The sequence below is a fragment of the Leptopilina heterotoma genome, unplaced genomic scaffold (assembly GCF_015476425.1).
Source record: "Leptopilina heterotoma isolate Lh14 unplaced genomic scaffold, ASM1547642v1 Lhet_136, whole genome shotgun sequence".
NCBI lineage: Eukaryota > Metazoa > Arthropoda > Insecta > Hymenoptera > Figitidae > Leptopilina > Leptopilina heterotoma.
In genome coordinates, this window is record NW_025110857.1 from 172652 (window position 1) to 199134 (window position 26483).

Below are 26483 nucleotides of genomic sequence, written 5' to 3' on the forward strand. Positions count from 1 at the left end.
ATTGGCTCGGTGAAAATAGCGACCCGCCGGCCGCCACCCATCAAAAGAATCCATAGGCGCCGACACACATAGTAGCGCGGTGGCCCTATACGGTTCAATCAACGCAAAAAAAACGTACGCTAGCTATTACAGTTTATACAAAAAAAAATGCAATAGTCACATTTTAAAGAGCAATAATCCCCCTTTAATTTCCGACCAAGAAATAAGCATTTGGTCTGAAATTGTTCGAGTTATGAATTTTTTTCCGATTTTTTTCCAATTTTCGTTTTTCTGATACGGGCGGGTGGGGACGCTGACTATCAAAAATTTTTTAAATAAATTCTTATTGGTCACATTTTAAGGACCATTAATCCCTCTCTAATTTGCGACCAAGAAACACAGAATTGGTCAAAAATTATTCGAGTTATGAATGTTTTTCCGATTTTTTTTCCAATTTTCGTTTTTCTGATACGGGCGGGTGGGGACGCTGGCTATCAAAAATTTTTTAAATAAATTCTTATTGGTCACATTTTAAGGACCATTAATCCCTCTTTAATTTGTGACCAAGAAACAAGAATTTGGTCAAAAATTATTCGAGTTATGAATTTTTTTCCGATTTTTTTCCCAATTTTCGTTTTTCTGATACGGGCGGGTGGGGACGCTGGCTATCAAAAATTTATTAAAAATATTTTCAATTGTCACATTTTAAAGAGCAATAATCCCCCTTTAATTTCCGACCAAGAAATAAGCATTTGGTCAAAAATTATTCGAGTTATGATTTTTTTTCCGATTTTTTTTCCAATTTTCGTTTTTCTGATACGGGCGGGTGGGGACGCTGGCTATCAAAAATTTTTTAAATAAATTCTTATTGGTCACATTTTAAGGACCATTAATCCCTCTTTAATTTGTGACCAAGAAACAAGAATTTGGTCAAAAATTATTCGAGTTATGAATTTTTTTCCGATTTTTTTTCCAATTTTCGTTTTTCTGATACGGGCGGGTGGGGACGCTGGCTATCAAAATTTTTTTAAATAAATTCTTATTGGTCACATTTTAAGGACCATTAATCCCTCTTTAATTTGCAACCAAGAAACAAAGAATTGGTCAAAAATTATTCGAGTTATGAATTTTTTTCCGATTTTTTTCCCAATTTTCGTTTTTCTGATACGGGCGGGTGGGGACGCTGGCTATCAAAAATTTATTAAAAATATTTTCAATTGTCACATTTTAAAGAGCAATAATCCCCCTTTAATTTCCGACCAAGAAATAAGCATTTGGTCTGAAATTGTTCGAGTTATGATTTTTTTTCCGATTTTTTTCCCAATTTTGGTTTTTCTGATACGGGCGGGTGGGACGCTGGCTATCAAAAATTCGAACAATTTTATACCAAATGTTTATTTCTTGGTCACAAATTAAAGGGGGATTATTGCTCTTTAAAATGTGACTATTGCAATTTTTTTCTGTAAACTGTAATAGCAAACGTACGTTGTTTTTGCGTTGATTGAATCGCATAGGGCCACCGCGCTACTATGTGTGTCGGCGCCTATGAATTTTTCTGATGGCTTGCGGCCGGCGGGTCGCTAGTTTCACCGAGCCGAAAAAATTCCACAGTCGCGAAGAATCGAACCCCGAACCGTCCCCTTGCTGCTCTTGTGAGACAAGTACACTGAAAAAAGAGTATTCTAACTTTAAGGATATTCTACTTGACGTTAGAATATTCGCCACTTAAATGAGCGCCAAGAATATTTTCTTAGTGTAAGTGGGGAATATGCTTTAAATAAGAATATATTCTAAAAATCTCTTTTGAGAATATATTCTTAACCTATTAAGCCGTTCTTCTTATATTAAGAATATTATTATATTCTTGAATTTATAAGCACATAATATTTTTGGGTTTCTGGAAATAATATTTTTAATTTATGATCTAAATAATAAATTTTCAATTAAATAGACATAATTTTGGAATGATAATATATGCCAAAAATATGAAATTTGATAAAACTATTTGATATAATCAAAATATTTCTTAAGTTAAAAAAATATTTATTTTTTTAAATAAATTTTTTCGAAACAAAATTTTGGATAGAATTTTGTAATAACAATATTTTTTATTATAATAAAATTTGGTCGGTCAAAACTATATTAATAATAATAAGATAAATAGATTGAACAACTTATCTCTTGTGTCTTTACTTTAAGGTTAAAATATACATTACCTGTCAAATTTACGTAAATAATTCTTTTAATAATAATTAAATTAATCTATTTTTAAAAATAGTAATAATAATCTAAATAATTTATTGTTATTAATTACATCTAATTCATTTTTAATAAATAAACACACAAAATTAAAACTCAACACTGCGTCGCACACACTATAAAACCAATTAAACGAATGAGAAAACGAAAACGCGTTATGGCGACCGCAGCACGCTCTATCGTAAGTATATTTTCTTAGCTTGCCAAGAAGATATTCTCAAAATAAGAATATTTCTTTCATCGATAAGAATATAATTTAGAATATTTCTTTAAGAATATAATATACTTAAAAGTAGAATACTCTTTTTTCAGTGTAGTGTCGCCACTGAGCCAACTCACTCAGTACTAACTAAAAGTTAGAAATGTATTCTCTGAAGCTATCTTACAATTTTGATTTTCAGAGTTTGTTAGATTTTAATGAGTATTATTGAAAAAAATATTACTTTTTCAATTTTAGAAACAATTATTTTTAATATCGATAAAATTATAAAATTAAATTTTTTAATAAAATCTAAATTTGGTTAATTGTCTGCCTTAAAGTAGTTTTTACTACTTAAGGAATAGATTAATGGAAAAGTTATTGTTTTTGAGGTAAAAATTCAATCAACTACTTCCAACGAAAATTACAACTATTAAATAAAAAGATTTGTCTGACTAAAAATTTATTTTTCTACTTATATAAATAAATAAGCTATTTAAAAATATTTTTTCTGGATCTAAATTGACTTTAAGCTCCGACTTAAAGTCCGACTAAACACTGCTTTTACTACTTATAGGGTTTAATAAATTAATTACTAAGTTTTGTCTCACCTAAGTTGACTTATACTACTTCAAAAAAGGATTAAATAAACTAATAACAATGTTTTTGTCTGACTTAAATTGACTTATACTACTTATAAGCAGAATTAACTAAATTAAGCACAATGTTTTGAATGACTTAAGTTGACTTACACTACTTCAAAAAAAAATTAAATAGACTAATAAAAAAAGTTTTGTTTTTAGTCTGACTTAAATTGACTTATACTACTTAAAGGATTAATTAAAAAATTTAAAAAGACTTGTCTGACTAAAGTTGACTTATACTACTTAAACGATTAAATAAAAAAATTAAAAAGCTTCGCCTGACTAAACTTGCTTTTACTACTTATGGTTTAATAAACTAATTACTAAGTTTTGTCTGATTTAAGTTGACTTATTCTACTTCCAAAAAGTATTAAATAAATTAATTACAAAGTTTTGTCAGACTTAAGTTGACTTATTCTACTTAAAGGATAAAAGAAAAAAAATTAAAAAGGTTTGTCTGACTAAAATTGTTTTTACTACTTAGGGTTTAATAAACTATTTATTGTGCTTTGCCTGACTTAAGTTGATTTATATTATTTAAAGGATTAAATAAAAAAATTAAAAATACTTGTCAGATTCAAACATTATTTTACTACTTTCAGAAATAAGTAAATTAATGACAATGTAAATGCATTCTTACTGGTATTGATTTGTAGTGAAACATAGTTGCGTCTGACTTAAAATTGCAGTTACTACTCACAGGATTAAATAAACTAATTACAATTATTGTCTGACTTAAATTGACTTGTACTACTTACTGACGAAGATAGTAACTTAATAGATGAAAGTTTTGTCCAACTGGGAAATTTTTCTTCTACTGAAATATTAAATAAAAAAATGTTTTGTCTGTCCTAACATTGATTTTACTACTTACGACAATACATAAAGTAATAGTTAATATTTGACTGATGACAAAGATTGTAAATAAATACGTTTTGTCTGAAATTATGTCTGACCGAAAATTGATTTTACTACTTAGAGTAATAAATAAAATTTAAATAATTTTATCTGACTTAAACCGAATTCTACTACTGACAGCAAATGAAATGAAATTTTTATTTAAAAAATTTTGACTGACCTTTACTATTTACAGAAATAAATAAAAACTAATTAAAAAATTATGTCGGAGGTAATTTCGCTCTTACTACTTAAAACGAAAATTACAACTATTAAACAAAAAAATGTGTCTGACTGAAAATTGGGTTTTCTACTTATATAAATAATAAATAAACTATAAATTTGTCTGACGTAAGGTAGTTTTTTCTACTTAAAGGAATAGATTAATGAAATAGTTATTGTTTGAGATAAAAATTGAATAAACTACTGATAACGAATATTAAAACTAAAAAAAAGCTTTGTCTGACATAAAATTGATTTTTCTACTTATAAAAATAAATAAATCATTTAAAAATATATTTTCTCATTCTAAATTGACTTTAAACTCTTGTCAACACAGCTTGTAAAAAAATTAAAATTTCTGACTGACTCAAGTTGACTAAAACCACTGAAAATTTACAATTTATTTTCACTACTGAAACAAAGATTATGACTAAAAAAAATTTTTTCTACATTAAAAATATCACATCAGAAAATTGTCTTTTACTACTTACAATGCAATTATAAATAATACTGCCTGACCAAAAATTTTGTTATACTACTTATTTGATAATTATGAAATTCTACAATGTCTTGCGACCAAAATAATAATATTTATTATTAAAATTAATTATTATTTATAAAAATTAATATTTATTATTAGTAATAATTATTATTATCTTGTGAACAATAAGCAAATATTAATAAAAAATAATTGACAAAAAAAAATTTTTTTTTAAATAACAAAATTTCAAAAACTAAGTGAATCCTGAAAACGAAAAAATGAATTATTATTAATTACAACAATTAAAACAATAGTTATTAATTACAACTAATTCAATTTTTTTGATTTTTTTCCTTTTTTTATTGGGCGTCTGATACATGTAACGAATACAATTCTTTTGAAATTCATGCTTCAGTATTTTAATGCGTATTTTAGAACTCTTAAAATCTATTTATACAATGAAATCTAAATTTCCGCTTTTTCACAAATGTTGTTAAGAATTATACATATATGTTTTTTTTGTTTCCTGAAACGTGTCTTTCGAAAAAAAAGAAAAGAAAAGAAAATTAATTCTTTCTTCGGTATCGATGTGCCCTGTACATAATAATTAATTCCAACATACAATTTTAAAGTATAGCATCATTCGTTTATCACATATCAAAAATTATATTTATATATATATTACATCGTAGTTATGATTTTCTGATAAACTGAATATTTCACAATAAATTTGATATTATTCAATAATAATAATAGTATAATAATTCGTAGTAAAAGAAAATGAAATTAGCCGAGACTTTGTTTATTAATAATGATAAAATGATTAATTAATCAATTAAAAATATTTTATTAATATTTATTGACTAAATTAATTCATCAGCAAACTAGTTTATTCATAATTTCTGTTATTTTTACTCTTATTTCTATTTTATATATTTAAATATATTTTAATTTTCTTGTTTATTCAAAAATTAATTTCTTGAACGATTTATTTCAAAGAATTCTTTGAAAAATTTATTCAAAATTTATTCAAAATTTATTCAAAAAGTAATGAATTGATCAATTTATTCAAAAATTACTCTTTTAAACAATTTATTGGAAAATTAATTCATTTAATAAACTTTCAAATAATTCTTTGAAAAATTTATTCAAAAATTAATCTTTTGAACAATTTATTGAAAAATTAATTCATCAAACAAATTAAAAAATTAATTTCTTGAACAAAAGTTAATTAAAAAATTAATTCACTAAATAAACATTCAAGTAATATTTTTAAAAATTTATTCAAAAATTAATTCATTGAACAAACTTTCAAATAATTCTTTTGAACAATTTATTCAAAAACTAATTTATTAAACAATTCAACAGAAAATTTATCAAACAATTCATTGGAGATTTTTTTAAAAAGCAAAACTAGTGATTGAAAAATTAATTAATTAATCAATTTTTATTAAGAAAATAATTTTCAAAAAAAAAAATTAATTTATCGATTAAAAAATAGTAGAAAAAAGTTTGAATTTACGCTTGGAATTTTTACAACACACACAATTTTAAATTATGACTCGAAAAATCGTATTTTGAAAAACTAATTTTTTTCTCTGGTTATAAAAATAAAGTCACGATTAATTTCAAATTCGGATACAATTTTTCTTTTTTCAACCGATAAACATACGAAGAGTATGCGCCACATTAAAAATAAAAAAAATATATAATTTCTTTATGATTAAATTTGACAAAATGTTACTGAATAAAGTATGAAATAAAAGCACCAACTCAAAGTCTTTACACACATATATTAAAAAGCTGTACAAATATACTAAGGTGTAAAAAAAATCCAGTTTTCTTCATTTTTTTAATAATAAATATTTAAAAAAGAAAGTCAATAACTTTATTTCATGCTTTGCTCGTAACCAAAAAAAAGTTTTATGCGCAGCATAATAAATTGAAATCGCTTTCAATTTTATTTTTCCATCATTTTAGTATTTATTTTTGTTTTTTCTTTTTTTGTTCAATTGGTTTCGTTCAAAAAAAAAAAAAAGTATTTTTCCTTTTTTTTTGACTTTTTTTTTATACTTAATATATTTTTTAGAGCGAGTCATGCAATTTTCCTTAATACACTTATTTTGATACATATCTACTCTCCCTAATATTGAAATACTAAACTTATTTAAATATTCTCTATCATAACTGGTGGATTAATATATAAAATTAAACATGCCAAACAATCCATAAATTTAGGTCAAATATATTGTTAATTATTAACAAAGGCAACTGATTGATCACAATTAAAGAGACATATTGAAACGTATATAAGGACTTGATGGAAAATAAATTCCATTTTAAAAAAAGAAAACTATTTCCCTGCGTAGAAGAAAATTAATTTCTTTGCAATAGAAAAGAAATATTTATAATTTCAGTATTTATACTTATTAAAGAATAATTTTTCTTCTTCTTAATCAACTGACTGATTGACCTAATTGTATATATATAAAATTAAGTTAGCACATTAACTGCCACATATAACTTATACATATAATTATAAATTTCAAAAGAAAAAAATTAAACAAAAAATATAAAAATTTTTTTTATTGATTTTTCACTGATTATTTATTGTTTATTAAAGTTTATTAACTTTTTTTTCATAAAAAATGTTTAATTTATACCATTTTTAGAATAATTTGATAAAATTTGATTTTTTTTTCCTTTTTTTTTATCAACTAAATTTTTTTTTCAAAAATTATATAATTTGAAAAAATATTTTTTTTTTCTCCCACCGCGCTCGCACAAGAAATTATGAAAATTTGGCAATTAACGCGATAACATCACAAATGATTTGAATGGATAAAAATTAAAATCAATTGTGATTTATAGCAGTCTATGGGAATTTGAAAATACCTAAATTGTTTTTTTTTCACACACCTATTTCTCGATTAAATTCTTAAAAAAATTTTGTTCAGTTATATGTTGACAGTAAAAAGCGTAAAAAGTATTTTTTTTTAATATTATTATTATTATTAAAAATTGATGATAATTCTCAAAACTATCTAATAGAATAAAAATATTACTTTGGTTGCCATTACTTTAAAAAGTAATAATAGCACTGCATTTATTAAAATGTATAACGAATTTTTCTTTTTTTTGGCTTTAGATGATTATTATTTTTATCGCAAATTATATTTATTTATTTATTGTTATCGTTTTTTATTTTAATTTTTATTATCATTATTAATCGATATCATTATCATTCCCTTTATCACTATCATTATCAACATTCTCTTTATTATAATTTTTTATGCTCATCATCATTCCCTTTATTTTCATTTTTTTGTCACTATTTCCTTTTATCATCAACATTATAATTATTATCATAATTAATATTATTAACACCATCGTTATCATGGCAAAAAAAAATTTTTTAAGAATTGAAAAAGAAAAATGTTTGACAAAATTATTTTTCTCGATAATTGACAAATTAGTTAAGAACAGTTTTTCAAAAATCTAGTAAATATTTTGTCTAGTTTACAGTACTTTGAAAAAAAATCTCAAGCGTTAATTAATAGGAACAGTTTTTTACTTAAAAATAATTAGCTACGTTTTTACTGAATTCAGTAAAATTTATCGTGATTATTGTATTTAGACACTTATTTCTTTTTTACACAATCATTTTGGTAAAAAATATTGATAAAATGATGTAAACTTGCATTTCAAATCAATATTTTTTTTCTTAAAATTCTCGAGAAATTCTGTACAAAATTCATTAATGAAATTAATCAACAGAAAATTAATTTATAAGTGAAATTAATCAACAGAAAATTAATTTATGAGTGAAATTAATTTACTAGTGAAATTAACTATTGGAAAATTAATTTATTAGTGAAATTAATTAACAGAGAATTAATTTATTTCATTAATAAATTAATTTCATTACTAATTGACAGAAAATTAATTTTATTGAAAGAAAGCAAGAAAGAAAAAAAAAAGAAAAATTGAAAATCTTCAAAGAAAAACAATTTTGTAAAAAAGGAAAAATTCCCCAATATGCTAATATTACTTTATTTTGCAACTTTTCGTCAAAGTTGTTTTTGAAAAAAGAAACTGGTTTTTTTAAATCCCCAAGGGAAATTAAATTTTAAAAAATCAATTTCCTTCCTTTTTTTGAAAGAAACGATTTTTTTTTACCATTTTCAAGAAAAATAATCAAATTAGATTGATTTTAAAAAAATTTGAAAAGAGATTTTACTTTTTTTTCCTAACTATCAACTAGAAATTTGTAGGATTTTTTTTAAATTTATATACTTGAATGCAGTATTAATAAATACAGTATAACTTGAGCCGTATAGATATCACATTATCACATTATTAAGGGTGATCTATTATTAGCAGAAAAACAATAATAATAATTGGTGAGATAGGTGTGTGTTTGTGTGTGCTTTTCGATAAAGTACCATTTTTTTTAAATATATAATTTGTAGGAAAAATGTAATCCTACCGATGATTTTTCATTTTTAATATTTAAAAAAAACAAATTCATATTTCTTCATCAATCATCATGGCAACAATACTAATTGTTAAATTATATTTATAACTATTATACAGTACGTGTGTCAAACCTTTCGTTTACGAAGTTTTGCTTGAGCTTCTTTTAGCAGCAGATCGAATGTGTGATCGTCTCCGCCTGACGACGACGACTTTATCATATTCCTACCACCATAGGAATTACCCGGTGCTCCGTCTGTTAAAAAAAACCATTTTTTTCTGTTAATTTAATATTTTTTATTGCATAAATAGGTAAATTTAATATTTAAATAAATAAAGTTCCATTTTTCTTTTTTTCTTCTCTCAATTGAGTGATTTTTTATTGAATAAATAAATTATTATCTTTATAAATGATAGAATTCTTCTCCAAAATTCAATTATTATCAAAAATTTTAATAAAATTCTTTGCAAAAATTCAATTATTTTTTAAACTTTTAATAAATCCTTCGAAACAATTCAATTATAATTTATAAATAATAAAATGCTTTGCAAAAATTCAATTATTTTTTAAACTTTTAATAAATCCTTCGAAACAATTCAATTATAATTTATAAATAATAAAATGCTTTGCAAAAATTCAATTATTTTCAAATAAATTCTACGAAAGAATTTATTTTTTTTTTCTTAATTCGTTATAAAATTTTTCAAAAGAATTTTCAAAAATTGTAATAAAATTTAATAATTAAATGTTTAATTTCAATTATTAACAAACATGATTATTTTATAAACTTGTAAGAAATTGTTCATAAAATTCAATTACTTTTAAAATTTTTAATTAAAATTTTTAAAGAAACTCCATTATTTAAAAAAGAAATTCAAATAAATTCTTCAAAAACAGTTTAATTAGAATTATCGAAAATTTTAACATATTTCTTGTCAAGAATTCAATTATTTTCCTAAATATTAAAATTCTTCGAAGAAATTCTATGATTATCAAATTTTTTGCAACAATTCGATGATTTTCAACAAATTAGTTTTAAAAATGGAAATTATTTAAAAAGAAAAATTATTAAAAAAAAGTTAGGAAACAAAAAAGCGAAAAATTTTAAAAACTCCAAATTGCGAACAGATTACCGGAATACTATTAATTATAGATTTTTTTAAATAATTGAATTCTTTTAAAAAATTTTATTGAAATAGTAGATATTGACAATCATTGAATTCAGGAAATTTTTTGAAAATATATAAAATTTTGACAAAATTTTTATTACAATTTTTGAAAATAATTGAAATTTTGCCAAAAATTTTATTATAATTTTTGAAAATAATTGTTTTGTAGAGAAGAATTTTATTATTTATAAAGATAATTGAAATTTTGACGGACTGTTTTTAAATTTTTGAGCAACTACTTTTAAATTCAATTAATTTTGAAATAGTTAAGTAAAATTATTCATTAAATAATTTATTTATTTTATGATAGTTGTTCAAGATTTAAGTTTTTAAAAAAGAAATTTTTGTCAGAAATAGAAAAAAATTGAAGGTTTTGTATTAGAATTCGTGGTAATTTCTAAGTTTTATGAGGCAAACAAAAAAGACCAAAATTCAAAATTTTATACTGTTAATCGTGAGGCTTGGAAAATTAGGAAATTATTTTCATACCGAGATCAGCATATTTCACTTTGCAGAAAGCTCGACGTCCACCAAAACATAAATCGTATCGTGGTAAGGAAGGATTTTCATTACCGCGTTCAACAGCTTTGTAAGCGTCGCTTTTATAAGCGAATGTAACGAAACCGTAATTATCACTGCAAAAAAAAAAAAAATACATCCAAATTTAATAAAAATTAAATTTCTATCATAATTATTAATTAAACAAGACTTTCTCATTTTTGATGAGAATGTAAAAAATATCAAAATTTTAATTTAAAAATCATAAGGAAATAATTTGTCTAATTTTTCTCACAAAAAGTAATAAATATTTCATTAACTTGAAAAGAAAAAATCTCACCCATGCTCTCGAAAATGAACACTGATATCAACAACAGGACCAAAAGTTTCGAATCTTCTCCTCAGGTCAGCTTTCGTTATTCCCTCCTCAAGTCTTCCAACGTAAATCACTCTTCGCTCCTCGACTTGTCTCTGCTTTTCTCTATCGTACCAACCGTCGTATGGTCTTTTATACGAACGAGAAGTTGATCTAAAAAAATATTTCTCTTTCAAAAAAATTGTTTTCTTTTCGAACAATTGATTTTCTTCGAAAACAGAAAAAAAGTTAACAAAACATGTCAACAAAATAATGTTAATAATTTGTTAATTACTCATAACATTTAACATGTTAATTTTCGCAAATTACATCAATTCTATTGAACCTACCAAACATTTATGTTTACAGGTCAATTTTTTCTCTCCGTAAAAAATAAATATTCATTCAATTTTTTTAAATTAATTTCCTTATTTTGAAAAGTAGTCGCAAAATCAGTTTGTGTTATTAAATTATTAATTTAATGTTTATTAAATATTTGGGTGTTAAATTTTTAGTGTGGAAAAAATTGATTAATATTACATAGTTCGTATTGAATATGAATAGAAAATTTCTATATTGATTTTGATTAGTTTTTACAGAAAAAAACAAACAATTCTTTGTTATTTCAAAAATTATTCAGTATTTTAAAATCATTAATTAGGAATACAATTAATTATATTAAAATTTTCTTTTAATCACGTAAAACATAATTTTATTTCAATCAAAAATTAATTTTATTTCCGTTAAATTCTATTTACTTAAAATTTTTATTTGCGTTAAACTTTAATTTTATTGCAATTAAAATTTTATTTTATTTCCCTATAAAATTTAATTTTACTTAAGTTACAATTTAATTTTAATTAAATTGAAATTGAAATTTACTTAAGTTAAAATTTAATTTTAATTAAATAGAAATTTAGTTAAGTTGAAATTTAATTTTAATTTAGTTGGAATTCTTTTAATTAAGTTAAAATTAAATTTTAATTCAGTACAAATTACATTTTACTGAAATTAAATTTTAATTTAGTTTAAATTCAATTTTATTGAAACTAGAATCCAATTTTAATTTGAAATATTAATTTAAAAAAATGAGTGTGACAAAAATATTTCGGAAAGGAAAAATGTTGCTTTAAAATAAGATGGAATATATTTTTTTTTGCAACTGTAAACATATTGTTTTACCTCCTCAAATTTCTGTTGTCGTTACTACTCCCAGAGGAGCGACGCCTGTTCCTATCATAACTTTGCTTCCGCTCGCGGTTTTCCCATCTTCGTCGACCTGACCATCTACTCCTTGTGAAAATAGAGCGAGACGACAACCTATAATCACGCGATATCTCCGAAACTTAAATCCCTCGAAAATAATCGGAAAAAAAACTTAAAACAAAAAATAATAATAATTGCGAAACCCGCACTTTCACTAATTTCTTATCATTCCACTCTTGTACCTTTTAAATTATTCGTCTAACGATTTTATTCGTCTAAATATATTTTAGTTTATTTTTTGTATTTATCTGATAAAATTTATTTAATTTAATTAGATTGATAAAAAAATAAACTAAAATATAACTACAATAAGATAATTAATAAAGAAGCTAAAATAAATAATGAGGTGGAAAAAAAATTAGCTAAAAACAAATATTAAGATAAATAAAAAATTAGCTAAAATAAATAATCGAAATAAAATTCAATTATTAAAATTGAAAAAGAAGAAAAAGGAAACTGAAGTCGAAATTTACCTGGAGCAACTGGAGAATCGTGACGATGATCTCGATCTCGATCTGGATCTCAGTCTCGATTTCGATCGGGATCGTGACCTTGACCTTGATATCGATCTTGATCGGGAGAATCTCGGCGAACGTGAACGTGATCGCGATGATCTTGTTCTAAAACTAGACGATGATTTTGTATATGATCGTGATGACCAACTGCTACTGGAACTAACTGAACTGCGACGATGACTTATTCGTCGACGACGTTCCGGCGTTCGTCGACAAGATCTACTCTTGCTTCGGCTACGATTGCGATTTCTATTTCGGCTCCTAATTCGACTTCTACTTCGACTTCGGCTTCTTGATAATGAGCGACTTGACTCTGACGATCCTCTTCTCCTGTAATTTCTCACTCTTTTCCCAGTTGGTCTGATCCTGAAATTTTAACACAAAATTACTTATTACGATAAGAATATTCTCTTCACATGAAACGTTATTTTTATTTTTAATTTATCTTCATCAGGGTTGCCACAAAAATTTAATTTTGTTTTTCCCTGAATTACAGACAAATTTTTTTCTTTTTCCCTGATGCTAAAGAATATTCTGATTGACTCTAAAAATTATTAGATATTCTATTACATTTATTTACGAATTTCTTTAATTGGAAAATTATTCGAAAACATCAATACTTCTTTCTTAAATAAATATTTAATAATTATTTTTACATAGGAATTAAAATTCTTCAAAAGATTTAATTTTAATTTAAAACCTTTTAACTGAAATTCATTTTTAAATCAATTTTTATTAGAATATTCGACGAGAATTCAATTATTTAAATACAAAAATAAATAATTTATTGAATAATATTTAATTTTTCTTAAAACTGAATTCTCATAAAGAATTTTATCAAGAAATTTTTAAATAATTGAATTCTTTTCACGAATTTTAATAAAATTTTTAATACATTTTTTGAAGAATTCGATTAAAATTGTATTAAAAATAATTGAATTACTAAAAAGAATTTTATTATTTATGAATATAATTGAATTATTGCAAGAAAATTTATGAAAAATTTGTAAATAATTGAATTCCTGTAAAATGTTTATTATTTTTGAAAATAATTCAATCTTTGAGTAGAAGTTTATTAAAATTATTTTTAAATAATTGAATTCTTTTGGAAATTTTATTAAAATAGTAGATATTGAAAATTATTAAATTGAGGAAAATTTTTTAAAAAATTTTCATTATTTTTAAAAATAATTAAATGTTTGCGTAGAAGTTTATTAAAAAGATTTTTAAAATAATTGAATTCTTTTGGAAAATTTTATTAATATTGTAGATATTAAAAAATATTGAATACAGGAAAATTTTTGAAAATTATTGAATTTCGTCTAAGAATTTTATTATTTATCAAAATAATTGAAATTTTTATGAGAATTTAAAAAAATTTGTAAACATAATTGAATTTCTGCGCAGACTTTTATTATTTTTAAAAATAATTGAATTTATGCAATAATTTACAATTTCTCAAAAATTAAATTTTTCTTTATAGTTTTTAACTAAAATTATTCTGTAAATCAGTTATTTTTAATAACTAAAAAAATATATATTAAAAACTGTAAGTAATTAAAGAAGAATTTAAATTATTATTAATTATTATTCTTCTAAAAATCCATTATTTTTAATAATTAATTAAATATGAAAAATTAAAAAATTTAACTAATTTTAGAAGAATTTGAATTATTTAAATTTTTCAAAAAACTAAGTTCTTTTGAAAATTTCTAATTAAATTCATTAAAAATTGAAATTTTATAAAAATTCAAATTAAAATCTTTTGAAGTTCATCTATTTATGAAAATTGTAAACGTAACTCCTTTAAAATTCAATAATTTTTTAAATATTTAAGTAAAATTATTCATTAAATAAATTGTAAATAATAATTTTGATATTTGTTTAAGAATTAAGTTCTTTAGAAAGAAATTATTGGCAGAAATAGAAAAAAAAAGGTTTTGCATTAGAATTTGATTATAAAAATAGTGAAAACTTGCCTTTCGTCTATGTCCTTCGCACCACTCGATTCACTCTTTCCATTAGTGACAGAACTGATTTTTTTGGCATTATTTGTTCTTTCGATGGATTTACTTCGTTCTGTAGATTTATCCCGAGATTTACTTCTATCAGGAACTGATTTATTCTCAAGTTTTTGACTCGAATTTTGATCCATTATTCGCTTACTCTCCGGTGATGATTTATTATCCAATTGTTTATTAGCCAATTGTTTATAATCGAATTGCTTATCCGATTGTTTATTATCCGATTGTTTGTTATCCGAGTGTTTATTATCCAATTGTTTGTTATCCAATAGTTTCTTCTCCAATTGTTTATTATCCATTAGTTTTTTCTCCAATTGTTTATTATCCATTAGTTTTTTCTCCAATTGTTTATTATCCAATAGTTTTTTATCTAATTGTTTATTATCCATTGTTTTTTTATCCAACTGTTTATTATCACCTCTACTCTCCGGTGATTTATTTTCAACCAATTTCTCATCAATTTGTCCCTTGTTTTCCAATTTTTCTTGTCGCTTACTTTCCATTTGGGATTTACCATCAATATTTTGCTTACTTTCAATTTTAATTTCTATTTTTCGCTTATTATCATTCGCTGTTTTAACGTCAATTTGTCGACGATTATCATTTTTATTTTCAGTTTGCGATCGTTTATTATCGACTGAACGATTAACGATTGAACGTTTATCGGATCTATTATCAATTGATCGTTTGACGTAATTCTCGGCTTTCTTTGAATTAATTGATGCTGCTTCGAAATTTGATCTTGGCGTTTGATTGAAGACAGTTTCGTTTGTTTGAATTGAAGCGTCACGTACCGATGGTTTTGCTTCGACTTTAATTTCTTCAATTTCCGATTTTGGCTTTAGAATTGAAACAATTTCGCGCTCGGACCAAATGACATTGTCGTGATCGGTTTGAATTGGATGCGTTGTGGTTGATGCGTGATAAATATAGACGAGAGTCATTGGTTGAATTGGCGAATTTGTACGACTATTGTCGCTGCGATTTTGTTCGCGTCTACTTCTATATTCGGCGAGATTTAATTTTTTACGCGGTGGTGGTAATTTTTTATCGTTCTCCTGCGCTTCGATTGGTTGCGTTTGAACGATAATGTTTTGTACTTCGTTATTTAAACTGTTTGTTGTGGTGACAATACTTTCATTTGGTTTATTGCAAATGAGAGTTTGTGATGGTTGGGGTGGTTTCTTGAGTACGGAGATCATCTTTTGGGGTCCGTCGATTGGTTTTGTTTTGGTGATGACTCCCTTTCGAGTTTGTAATATACTGGTTGCTACTGTGGGTCGAACTTTCATTTCCGGGAAAGATTTTTTCACTGTGGCAATTGTGGTAGTTTCCTTGAAGGTTTTGTTGTTTTCCTTGAATGGCGATTGTTTGTTGTCAACAATTTGAGCAATTTCGACTTTCTTCAGGGAAAATTGCTTTTTCTTGATTTTCTCTGATTCTTTTGAATCAGAGGGAGCATTAATCTTTTCCTCACGTACATTATTTTGTTTTGTGGATTCCAAGCAATTGTTTGGTTTCTTCAAAATCGTATCGACAGCTAAAACGCTAGTTACCTTATCGTTTGAAACTTGTTTTTGTGGTTCAAGTTTTGTAATTTTTTTCGAAATCTTCTTCACTTTTTGTTTGCCGGAAGTTTTGCTCTTTGAATTTATTGCGTTTCCATTACTGCAATAATCGTGATCCAACTGAACTGATCCTTCCGGACTGCTATTTTTGTTTGTCGTTTGCTGAAGGAAATAATTTATTTTTAATAAAATATTTAATATTTTAAAATTTTTTACTTTATAATTTCAAATACTTTTTCTTCTTTTCTAAATTGTACTTTTTACTAAATATTTATTATTATTTATTTTTGACTAAACTGTAAATCAATTGATTAAGAAATTAATTAATTAATTCAAGCCACAAGAATTTAATTTTGTTTTACCCTGACATTTCCCTGATTTCCAGTCAAAATTTTAACTTTTTTGCTGATCCTGAAAAATATTCAAACCTTCTGAAATTCAATAACGTATGATTTAAATCCTTTTCGAAATTCAATTATTTCTAAAAATCCACGCTATAATGTTATTAATATTCAATTAAAATTTAAAATTTTAAGTGAAATTCATTTTTTAATCAATTTTTATTAGAAAATTTTTCAAGAATTCTATGATTTAAATAGAAAGATAAATAATTTATTAAATAATTGAATATTTCTTCAAATTAAATTTTTATGAAGAATTTTATCAAAATTTTTAAAATTAAATGCAATTGAATTTCTAAGAATTTTTTAAAACTTTTTGAAAATAATTAAATTCCATCGAGAAATTTCATTAAAAAATTGAAAATAATTGAAATCTAACGAAGAATTTAATTAAATTTTTCTTAAATAATTGAATTCCTGTGAAAAATTTTAGTTTTAAAAAGAATTGAATTCTTGGGAAGAATTTTATTTTTGAAAAAAATTGCAATTTTATTAACTAAATTTTGTAAAAGAATTTTGTCAAAATTTCATTAAATAATAGAATTTTTTAAACAATTTTATTTAAATTTTTCGAAATAATTATTTATGAAAATAATTGAATCATTGCGAAAAAGTTTATAAAAAACTTGCAAATAATTGAATTCCTGGAAAATGTTTATTATTTATAAAAGTAATAAAATGTTTGCGTAGAATTTTAATGAAAATTTTTCTAAATAATTAAATCGTTTTGGAAAATTTTATTAAAATAATAAATGTTGAAAATCATTGAATTGACGAAAATTTTTGAAAATAATTGAAATTTTGCCAAGATTTTTATTAAATTTGTTGAAAATAATTAAATTTCGGAGAAGAATTTTACGATTTATAAAGATAATTGAAATTTTGACTAGAATTTAAAAAAATTTTGAACATAATTGAATTTCAGGGTGTCTACTATTTTCGTTTAACAAAATTCCCGGTTATTTCCCGGTTTTTCCCGGCTATATCCTAATTTTTTCCCGGTTTTTTTTCTTATCAAATTTAAATTTAAATTTGATTTCAAACATAAATAAATCATTAAATTTTTTGAAAATAATGTTTTTTTCAGTAATTTTAATTAAAAACTTGGAAAATACTTGAATTAAACAAAGAATTTTTTCAAGTTTTTAAAAATAATCTTGTCTCTTTATAATTATAATTGAAAATTGGATTTTTCAATTTTATTAAAATTACATTGATAATAATTGAACTTCTGCAAAGAATTTTACTATTTATAAAAATAATTGAATCCTTCCAAAGAATGCTATTATTTATGAAAATAATTTAATTCTTGTGAAGAATTTTATTAAAATTTTTGAAAATAATAAGCAGCAATAATTAATTCTTTACTTAATATGTAATAAACATTTAATTTGCTCAAGAAATAAATAAATATCATTTATTTGAACATTCAGAAATTTGAAATGATAAAAATTTAAGAGAAGTTTAATAATTATAATTATTAAATAATAATAGAATAGTATAATTTTTAGAAGCAAAAAATTGATTTAAAACTGTAAGAGGGACTTTAAATTTTAAAAATAAAATTATAATTATGGTCACTAACTTCCCTTGATTATTTTCGAAAAATTTAAATAAAATTCTTTAAAAGAATTCAATTATTTTTCAAAAAAAGTAAAAAAATTTCAATGATTTGTTTAGAAAAATTCAATTATCTTGAAACAATAGAATTGAAAAATTACAACAATTTTATTTTTTAGACAAAAAAAATTTTGCGAAAGTTTAATTTTATTAAACAATTTTAAGTATGTATATTTTTTTAAAATAACTAATAAAAATTTTAATTATTAATCTTCGGAGTAAGAAACATGAATACATTAGAATTTTACTCTTTATAATATTCAATTATTAATCAATTATTAAATTAAAATACTTTGAAAATTCTATTTGTTAAAAAGTTTCTAATGAATTTCTTTAACAAATTTAATTACATATTTTCAGTCGAATTTCACAATATTTCTATTAACTCCATAATTTTTTTTAAATTTATTTACATAATATATTTGAATTGGTAACTGATTTTTTATCATCAAATTAATTATTTTTAAGTAACTTAAATTTAGAGAACAGTATAAATATCTATAAAAATTGAAATAAAAATTGATTTTTTAAAAACAAATTAAAATAATAAAACTTTTTTAATTTTTGTGAAAAAATTCCCGGTTCGGTATAAAATTCCCGGCTAATTCCCGGTTTTTCCCGGTCAAATAAAATTCCCGGTTATTTCCCGGTTTTCCCGGAATTCCCGGTTAGTAGACACCCTGAATTTAAGCGAAGAAGTTTATCAATTTTGAAAATAATTGAATTTCTGTAATCAGTTCTTCTTAAAATTTCTATTAAAAATTTTAAATTAATTAAATTAATCCCCCTGACCAATTCTAATTTCCCTGACTTTTCCCTGAATTCCCTGACTTGTGGCAACCCTGTAATTGGAAAATTAAATTCTAAATTAATAAATAGTACTTTTTAGTGAATAAATTTTAGAGAGAATAATTTTTTGTTCACTAAAGGTAAGGAAAAAATTCCTTCCCTTCGACGAAAAAGCGTTGCCAATAATTTTAGTTGATTGATTGTTTAAAAAAATAGTTGACTTACTATTTTCAATTGTTTATTCCGAGTGGGTGCAGCATCCTGCATTTTTGTTCCTTTGCAACGAACGCCAACTTTCTTCTCTGGCAGTGCTGGTATGACTGATATAGGTTTCTTGCGATTTGAAGCCTGTTATATAACAACACTTATTCTCAATAAAGTTTCTAGTGTTCAAATTTTTTTCTACAACTATTTTTCAAAAAAAAATCATTTTTTCTCTTAAATAAAAAGATTGAAAATTATTTATTTGGAAAAATAGAGAAGTTTCGATTTTTAAAATATAATAAGTAAAAGAAAAGCAAGAAAAAAAGAAAAACAAAAGAAAGAAAAAAGAGCAATTGAAAGAAAAATAAAAAATATTCTTTAGCATTTTGAAATTATTTCCTACCTTCGATGAAAAATTATCGAATTTAATTCTTTCATTGTCTTTAAATATTTTTCAAAAATTTTCAAGCTTTTTCATTTTAATTTCCATTTCATTTTTCATTTTCCTCCAGTTTAAAATTTCAATTTCAAGAATTCAAATTAAAAATTAGAAAAAATTTCTAATTACCTGTATCCTATCGATGACTTCTTTGGGCAATGTTTTCTTAACATCACGTTGAGGGTTTTCTTGAATTTTCACGGGTTTCTTTGGAACAGGCTCGATAATTTTAGTTTTCTTTTCGGATTTTCGTTTCTTCGTGGGGGGAATTTCAACATCTTCTTCTTTAGTACTTGAAATTTCTCTTTTCTTCTTTTTCTTCGTTTCCTCCTGCAACGGTTCTTTAGTCTCATCATTCTTTGTCGAAGTTTCCGGTGGTTTTTCCGAAGCTTCGAACTGTTCAAGAAGATCGGTGACGTCTCCGGCTTCTAAAACTAAATAATTACAATAATTAAAAAATATCCTCTCGATTATTACACAAAATATTACAATATTAGAAAAGAACTTTATGAACTTTAATCATTTTTTCACATTATTAACTTCAATCTCGAATTCAATAGAAAATCGAATTACCTGACGAAGTTTCAATTAGATCCATATCATTCAGAAACCAGTTTTCTTCATCTAAATCGTCGTCACAATGAATTTCCTTCTTTACTTCTTTCTTGATCTTCTGATTATTTACATTTTTTCGAATCTTTTTCTTAACTTCGACAGTCTCTTTAGTTTCTTCTTTAGTTTCGTCAATGGAACAGTCAAGTGCACTACTGCCACTTGCTTCTAAATCGTTGACTAAATCTAAAGACGCCTTTAAACTATCATCATCTGAATCGATGATTGAAGGAAACAAAAAATGAAATATTATTTTCAGATTAATTTTCACCGCATCAGCGATAGATTTTTAAGATGAATAAAATTTCTTCTGAACTTATTAATACTTGATTAAAAACTAAGTTTTTAATAGTTAATAGTTCTTTTTTTAAATTAAGAAACAAAAGTAATAAATTACTTAGAAAGAAAGAAAAGCAAGCAAGAAAATAAATATTTTAGAAGAAAAATTATTTGGTAAATTTTGCATTTTTGCCTACCAAGAATTTTTTTTTCCGATTTTGATGGAGGATGAAAATCGTCATCAAATATGTTCTCGGGAAGAACGGGATATCTTGACGATGGACGATCAATGTCCAACAAATTCATTCGTTCCTCAAATTCGCATGTCTGCCAATTAATAATGTACAAAAATTTTAAAAAATTGAAAGAAAAATGTGAATTATCCTTTTCACATTGCTAGAGTTAAAACTGACCTCTAAAAAGCCCAAATGCTCTTGCCAATCATTGAGAACTTTAGCGAAATCTTCGCTTAAACATTCCATTTTTGGATAGACGGAGGCAACTCCAGAAACTGGTAATACAGCCATATCACCATTGAGTCTATAGGAAATAATTATTATTTCATTAAACAAAGAATTTTTTTAATTTAATTTGTTTTTCTTTTTTTTATATTTTTTTCTTTTTTTCAATTTTTTGAATAACATTTATTTAAACATTTTATTTTCGGAATTATTTTCATAAACGAATTTAGCAGCAAAATTTAGGAATAAAAACAATTTTCAGTTATTTAATAATTTAGTTTTAATAAAAATTACTTTCTCATTATTTATGAGAGTGTAAAGGAATAGAAAAAACACAACTTACTCCTGTTCGGATCCCCAGGATAAACCACTTGTGTCCAATTGGTTTTCCATGTAATCAAAATCGCTTTCTACGACTTTGAGCAAAGAGCCTTCTTCACATAATGGAGTTGGAAGTGGATTTGGCATAACATAATCGTTCTGTAAAAACAGCTCGAACTACCAAGTTGTTCGTAAAACGACAAGATTAAAACCAGGTTTATAAACACAAAAATTAAATAATAATAATAAAAATAATATAATAATAATACTAATAATAATATTTATAATAATTAAAACATTCTAACAATTAATAATAATAATAATAATAATAAAAGTAATAATAATAATAATAATAATAATAATAATAATAAAAATAATAACAATATTTATTAATGCAAAATAAATAAAACAGTAATAAAAATAGTTATTACAACCATTATCCGGGTTGCCACAGGTCAGGGAATTCAGGAAAAAATCAGGGAAAGTAAAATTAGTCAGGGAAATCAGGGAAAAGTCAGGAATTTTTATTAAAGGTAATAGAAAGAACCAAATTTGAATTTGAAATTTTATAAAATTTTAATAATTCAAATTCTTCTGAAATTAGTTACCTAAACTTTTTGTATTTAATTAATTATTAAAAATAATAGATTTATAGAAGAATTTTAATTAAAAACACTAAAAAATTGAATTTTAAACAAATGATTGCAGAAATTCAATTATTTTCAACAGCAACAAAATTCTTCGTAGAAATTCAAATCTGTTCAAAAATTAAAGAAAATTCTCACAAAAAATACAATTATTTCTTAAAAATTTTCCTCAATTAATTAATTTTCAATATCTACTATTTTAATAAAATTTTCCAAATGAATTCAAATATTTAAAAAAAATTCTAATAAAATCATACGCAAATATTCAATTATTTTCATAAATAATAAAAATTCCATAGGAATTCAATTATTTACAAATATTTTATAAATTTCTTCGCAATAATTCAATTATTTAAAAACATTTAAATAAAATTCATTGCAAGAATTCAATTATTTTTAAAAGTAATAAAATTCTTTGCGAAAATTCAATTCTGTTCAAAAATTTTTTTAAAATTCTCGTCAAAATTTCAATTATTTTTATAAATAATAAAATTCTTCATCAAAATTCAATTATTTTCAAAAATTTTAATAAAATTCTTTGCAAAATTTCAATTATTTTCAAAAATTTTCCTCAATTCAATGATTTTCAATATTTATTATTTTAATAAAATTTTCCAAAAGGATTGAATTATTTAGAAAAATTTTCATTAAAATTCTACGCAAACATTTTATTATTTTTCTAAATAATAAACATTTTCCAGGAATTCAATTATTTGCAAGTTTTTTATAAACTTTTTCGCAATGATTCAATTATTTTCATAAATAATAAAACTCATCGCAGAATTTCAATTATTTTTAATACAATTTTAATTGAATTCTTCGAAAAATGTATAATAAAAATTTTATTAAAATTCGTCAAAAAAATCAATTCTTCAAAAAAAAAAATTCTTTATGAGAATTGAATTTTAAAAAAAGTCAATTATTTAATAACTTATTTTTGTGTATTTAAATAATTGAATCCTCGTAGATTTATTAATGAAAATTGATTTAGAAATGAATTACAGTTAAAATTTCAAATAATAATCGAATTTTTTTTAAATTATTGGAAGTTTTTAATTTTTAATATTTTATTTAATTGAAGAATTTACGATTAATCGAATATTCGTAAAATTGAATTGTAAACAAGATTTGAAAATTCTCAAACAACTTTTTCAAAAGTTATTAAAAATAATTAATTTAAAGAAAAATTTTAGTTAAAAATTTTAGAAAGTAATGTTTGAATTAAAATCATGAAAATAATTTTGAAGAAGTTACAGTAACAATATTTTTATAATATAAAATAATAATTTTTTCACTTTATTTTTAATTATTATAAGTTATTGAATTTCAAAAAGGTTTGAATTTGAATCTTTTGAAGAATTTTAATTCCTATGGAAAAATAATAATGATTAAATATTTATTTAAAAAAGAAGTTATTGATGTTTTCGAATAATTTTACAATTAAAAAAATTCGCAAATAAAAGTATTAAAACATTTTTTTGAGTAGCTAGTAATTTTTAGAGTTAAACATAATATTTTTTAAGTTTAGGGAAAAAGTCAAAATTTTGTCTGGAAATCAGGAAAAAGTCAGGAAAAAAATTCAATTTTTGTGGCAACCCTAATTATTATTATAAAAATAATATAAATAGTAAATTAATTAAAATATACAAAGTGGAATAAAAAAAAATTATATATAAATTGTAAAAGAGAAAGAATACTTTTTTTGGGTGGATAAAAAAAATTGTGAGGAAGGATTATTAGGTGCAAGCATATTTCGTACAATAAATACAAATTTTAATAGTGAATTTCAATCACTAATTAACTGGTGAGAAAAAGAATAATATTAATTACCTGCTCCATAATCGATAATGATGGATAGCGTTGCTGCTCATCACGCATATTTAAATAATCAGTCTCCATCTTCAAGTTTTTTTTTCGACAATTCTTTAAATCTCTAAAATAAAACAAAAATATATTTTAGAATTTGAAAACATTTAAATTCGCATTTTTTATTTTTTTTCTTATTTTTCAATTGATGTTTACGCACACGTAATAATTGTAAAAAAAAAAGAATGTTAGATTTTGTTTCATCTACCAATATTCTGAGTAAATAGAAAATTTTTCCATTGCAAAATTTCAAAATCATAAAATTAAAATTCACAAAAAGGTAAAATGTAATTTTCTATTGTTTGAGAAAATTGAAAAAAGGATCAAGGTAATAAAGTAGGTGACAGGATTTGTTCGACTTTGTAAAAATGGTTTTTCCTAGAATATTATCTAAGCGCAGGTAGTCGGCCGACAGATGCAAATTCGCAGAAAGGTATCAGTCAAAAATGATATTTTATTTGAAAAGCCACGCCCCTTCGAGTTTAACACAAAAGTATTAAGAAACACTTAATATTAATTTTATGAATTGAAAATTTTCTTTTATAAATTACAAAGATGGGCTATTTAGAGACAAAGGATAAGAGGGAAATAAGTTTTAAAAGGTCTGAGAAAAATATGAGTATTTTAAAAATGTCCAACAAAACACAGATTTACAGGAATTTTGCGTCTGATGAAGAAAATAATTTTCTGCAAATAATAATTACATTTGAAGCTAATTAACTCGATTATAAATCATTACGGTTCACATTGTTATTTCATTGCATTACTTTAAAAAGAAAATTAATATAAGTTTGCAATATTAATACTAAATAGAATATTTGTTAATAAATTACTTAAATTGTACAAAATAAATAATAGTTAATTGTTATCAAAATCCATACTAAATCCTAAGTAAACCAAAAAGATGAATAAATATAACTTTATATTAAAATAATAATTTGAAAAAAATGCATTAAAACGATTTAGAAAACAAGTGCAAATAAATCATTTCAACTGCAATAAATATTTACATTTATGAATTTTATTGCAGTGAGAAGCAAAGTGGGAAAAAAACCATTGAGCATGATTTCGTAATAATGCAAATAATTCGAATTTTTTATTCCAATAGTAAACAGAATCCAAACAAGTTTGCATTACAATTGAAGAACAATCAATTCGAGAGAATAATCAACAAATACATAAAGAAACAAGAGCAAAACAGGAATCTCGAAAAAAAGCGCATGTGAGACTTTGAGGTTATGTTCACAATTGCCCAACAAGATTTTGTCCATCAAGCAATGAAAAACAATAAATTTCCCTAAAATACAATCGAGAAACATGCAAATAATAAATATTGACTAAATATTTATATTTGTAAATGAATTTTTATTGCAATTTCATGAGATAACTTACCAAAAAGAATTATTAATTAGTTCTCTGGAGGTTAACAAGCATGCTGACTGTACAATGGTACAGATATGTATCAATGAATATTATACACATGAAACTCACATTAAATCTCAAGTAAGAACTCCTTTTCAATAAAAATCACTCCTAGATTGTCAAATAAACACAATATATACCTTATGTAACGATAGTAAGACAAAAATTGTGATTAACTGTCCTACAATGTGTGTCGCTCACGTAGCACCCACACATATTGTTGCATGACTGAGAAGACTAAACACCAAGAGGTTATTAGATATAACAATAATCCAACATGAAAAATGATGTACCACTTGAAAAGTAATTATTGTACATGTCCAATTATGCACTTTGTTAATGACATGTCAAACTACACTTGTCTCCAAATAAAAGCGTTATTTTTATACACGTGTTTCGGTGACGGTCACATTTTTACACTGGCCATTATCGACAAACAGTAGCAACAACATGGCAATACATTCACAAAATTCATAAATAATTAAACAACTAAATTCACTTTGATAATTATTTTTTCAATTAACACGCGATTTTTAATGAATAAAATATTAATTTTCGCCACATAACACTTTCCCGGTTGGTTATGGACCCAACATTCATCCGGTATAACCATTGAATACCTGCGAGAGACAAGATGACCATCCTCCCTACTTAAAAGTGTCATCACTTGACGACTGTAACCACCAATGAAGGGAGGGGAAATCAGCCAATCAGATTGCACTATAATTTCTCTTGTTCCGCCTATTTTTGCAATTTTTCAAAGATGTCATCACTTAATTAATTGTTGAAGTTAATCACATTATTTATTTGTAAGTTTTACATACTTAAAAGGTATTTCTTAATAACGTTTTACTTTTATTTTTCTCATT

At 23.7% G+C, this 26483-nt stretch overlaps 1 protein-coding gene across 5 annotated transcripts; it reads right to left on the bottom strand.

The window, feature by feature from the left end:
- Window positions 1-9213: 9213 nt before the first annotated feature.
- Window positions 9214-26247, bottom strand: LOC122497757 (NK-tumor recognition protein-like). 5 transcript variants are annotated; one of them, XM_043605031.1, is made up of 14 exons: window positions 25684-26247; window positions 24157-24259; window positions 21702-21838; window positions 21311-21437; window positions 21095-21224; window positions 20580-20831; window positions 20136-20440; window positions 19589-19711; window positions 14941-16715; window positions 12920-13327; window positions 12363-12500; window positions 11166-11354; window positions 10817-10962; window positions 9214-9413 (listed from the first exon to the last, which is right to left on the bottom strand). In XM_043605031.1, exons 2-14 carry the CDS (start codon window positions 24223-24225, stop codon window positions 9286-9288), a joined length of 3927 nt encoding a protein of 1308 aa, XP_043460966.1. In that variant the 5' UTR covers window positions 24226-24259; window positions 25684-26247; the 3' UTR covers window positions 9214-9285. The 5 variants fall into 5 exon arrangements, with proteins under 5 accessions (XP_043460966.1, XP_043460964.1, XP_043460965.1 ...); XM_043605029.1 differs by having other exon boundaries at window positions 21702-21856; XM_043605030.1 differs by having other exon boundaries at window positions 25585-26247.
- Window positions 26248-26483: the final 236 nt, after the last annotated feature.

Coding starts and splice junctions, on each gene's coding strand:
- LOC122497757 (XM_043605029.1), bottom strand. CDS start 24,225: ATGGAGACTGATTATTTAAATATGCGTGATGAGCAGCAACGCTATCCA. Junction 21,225..21,310: donor AGCATTTGGGCTTTTTAGAG/GTCAGTTTTAAC, acceptor ATTAATTGGCAG/ACATGCGAATTTGAGGAACG. Junction 12,501..12,919: donor CGATTCTCCAGTTGCTCCAG/GTAAATTTCGAC, acceptor GCGTGATTATAG/GTTGTCGTCTCGCTCTATTT.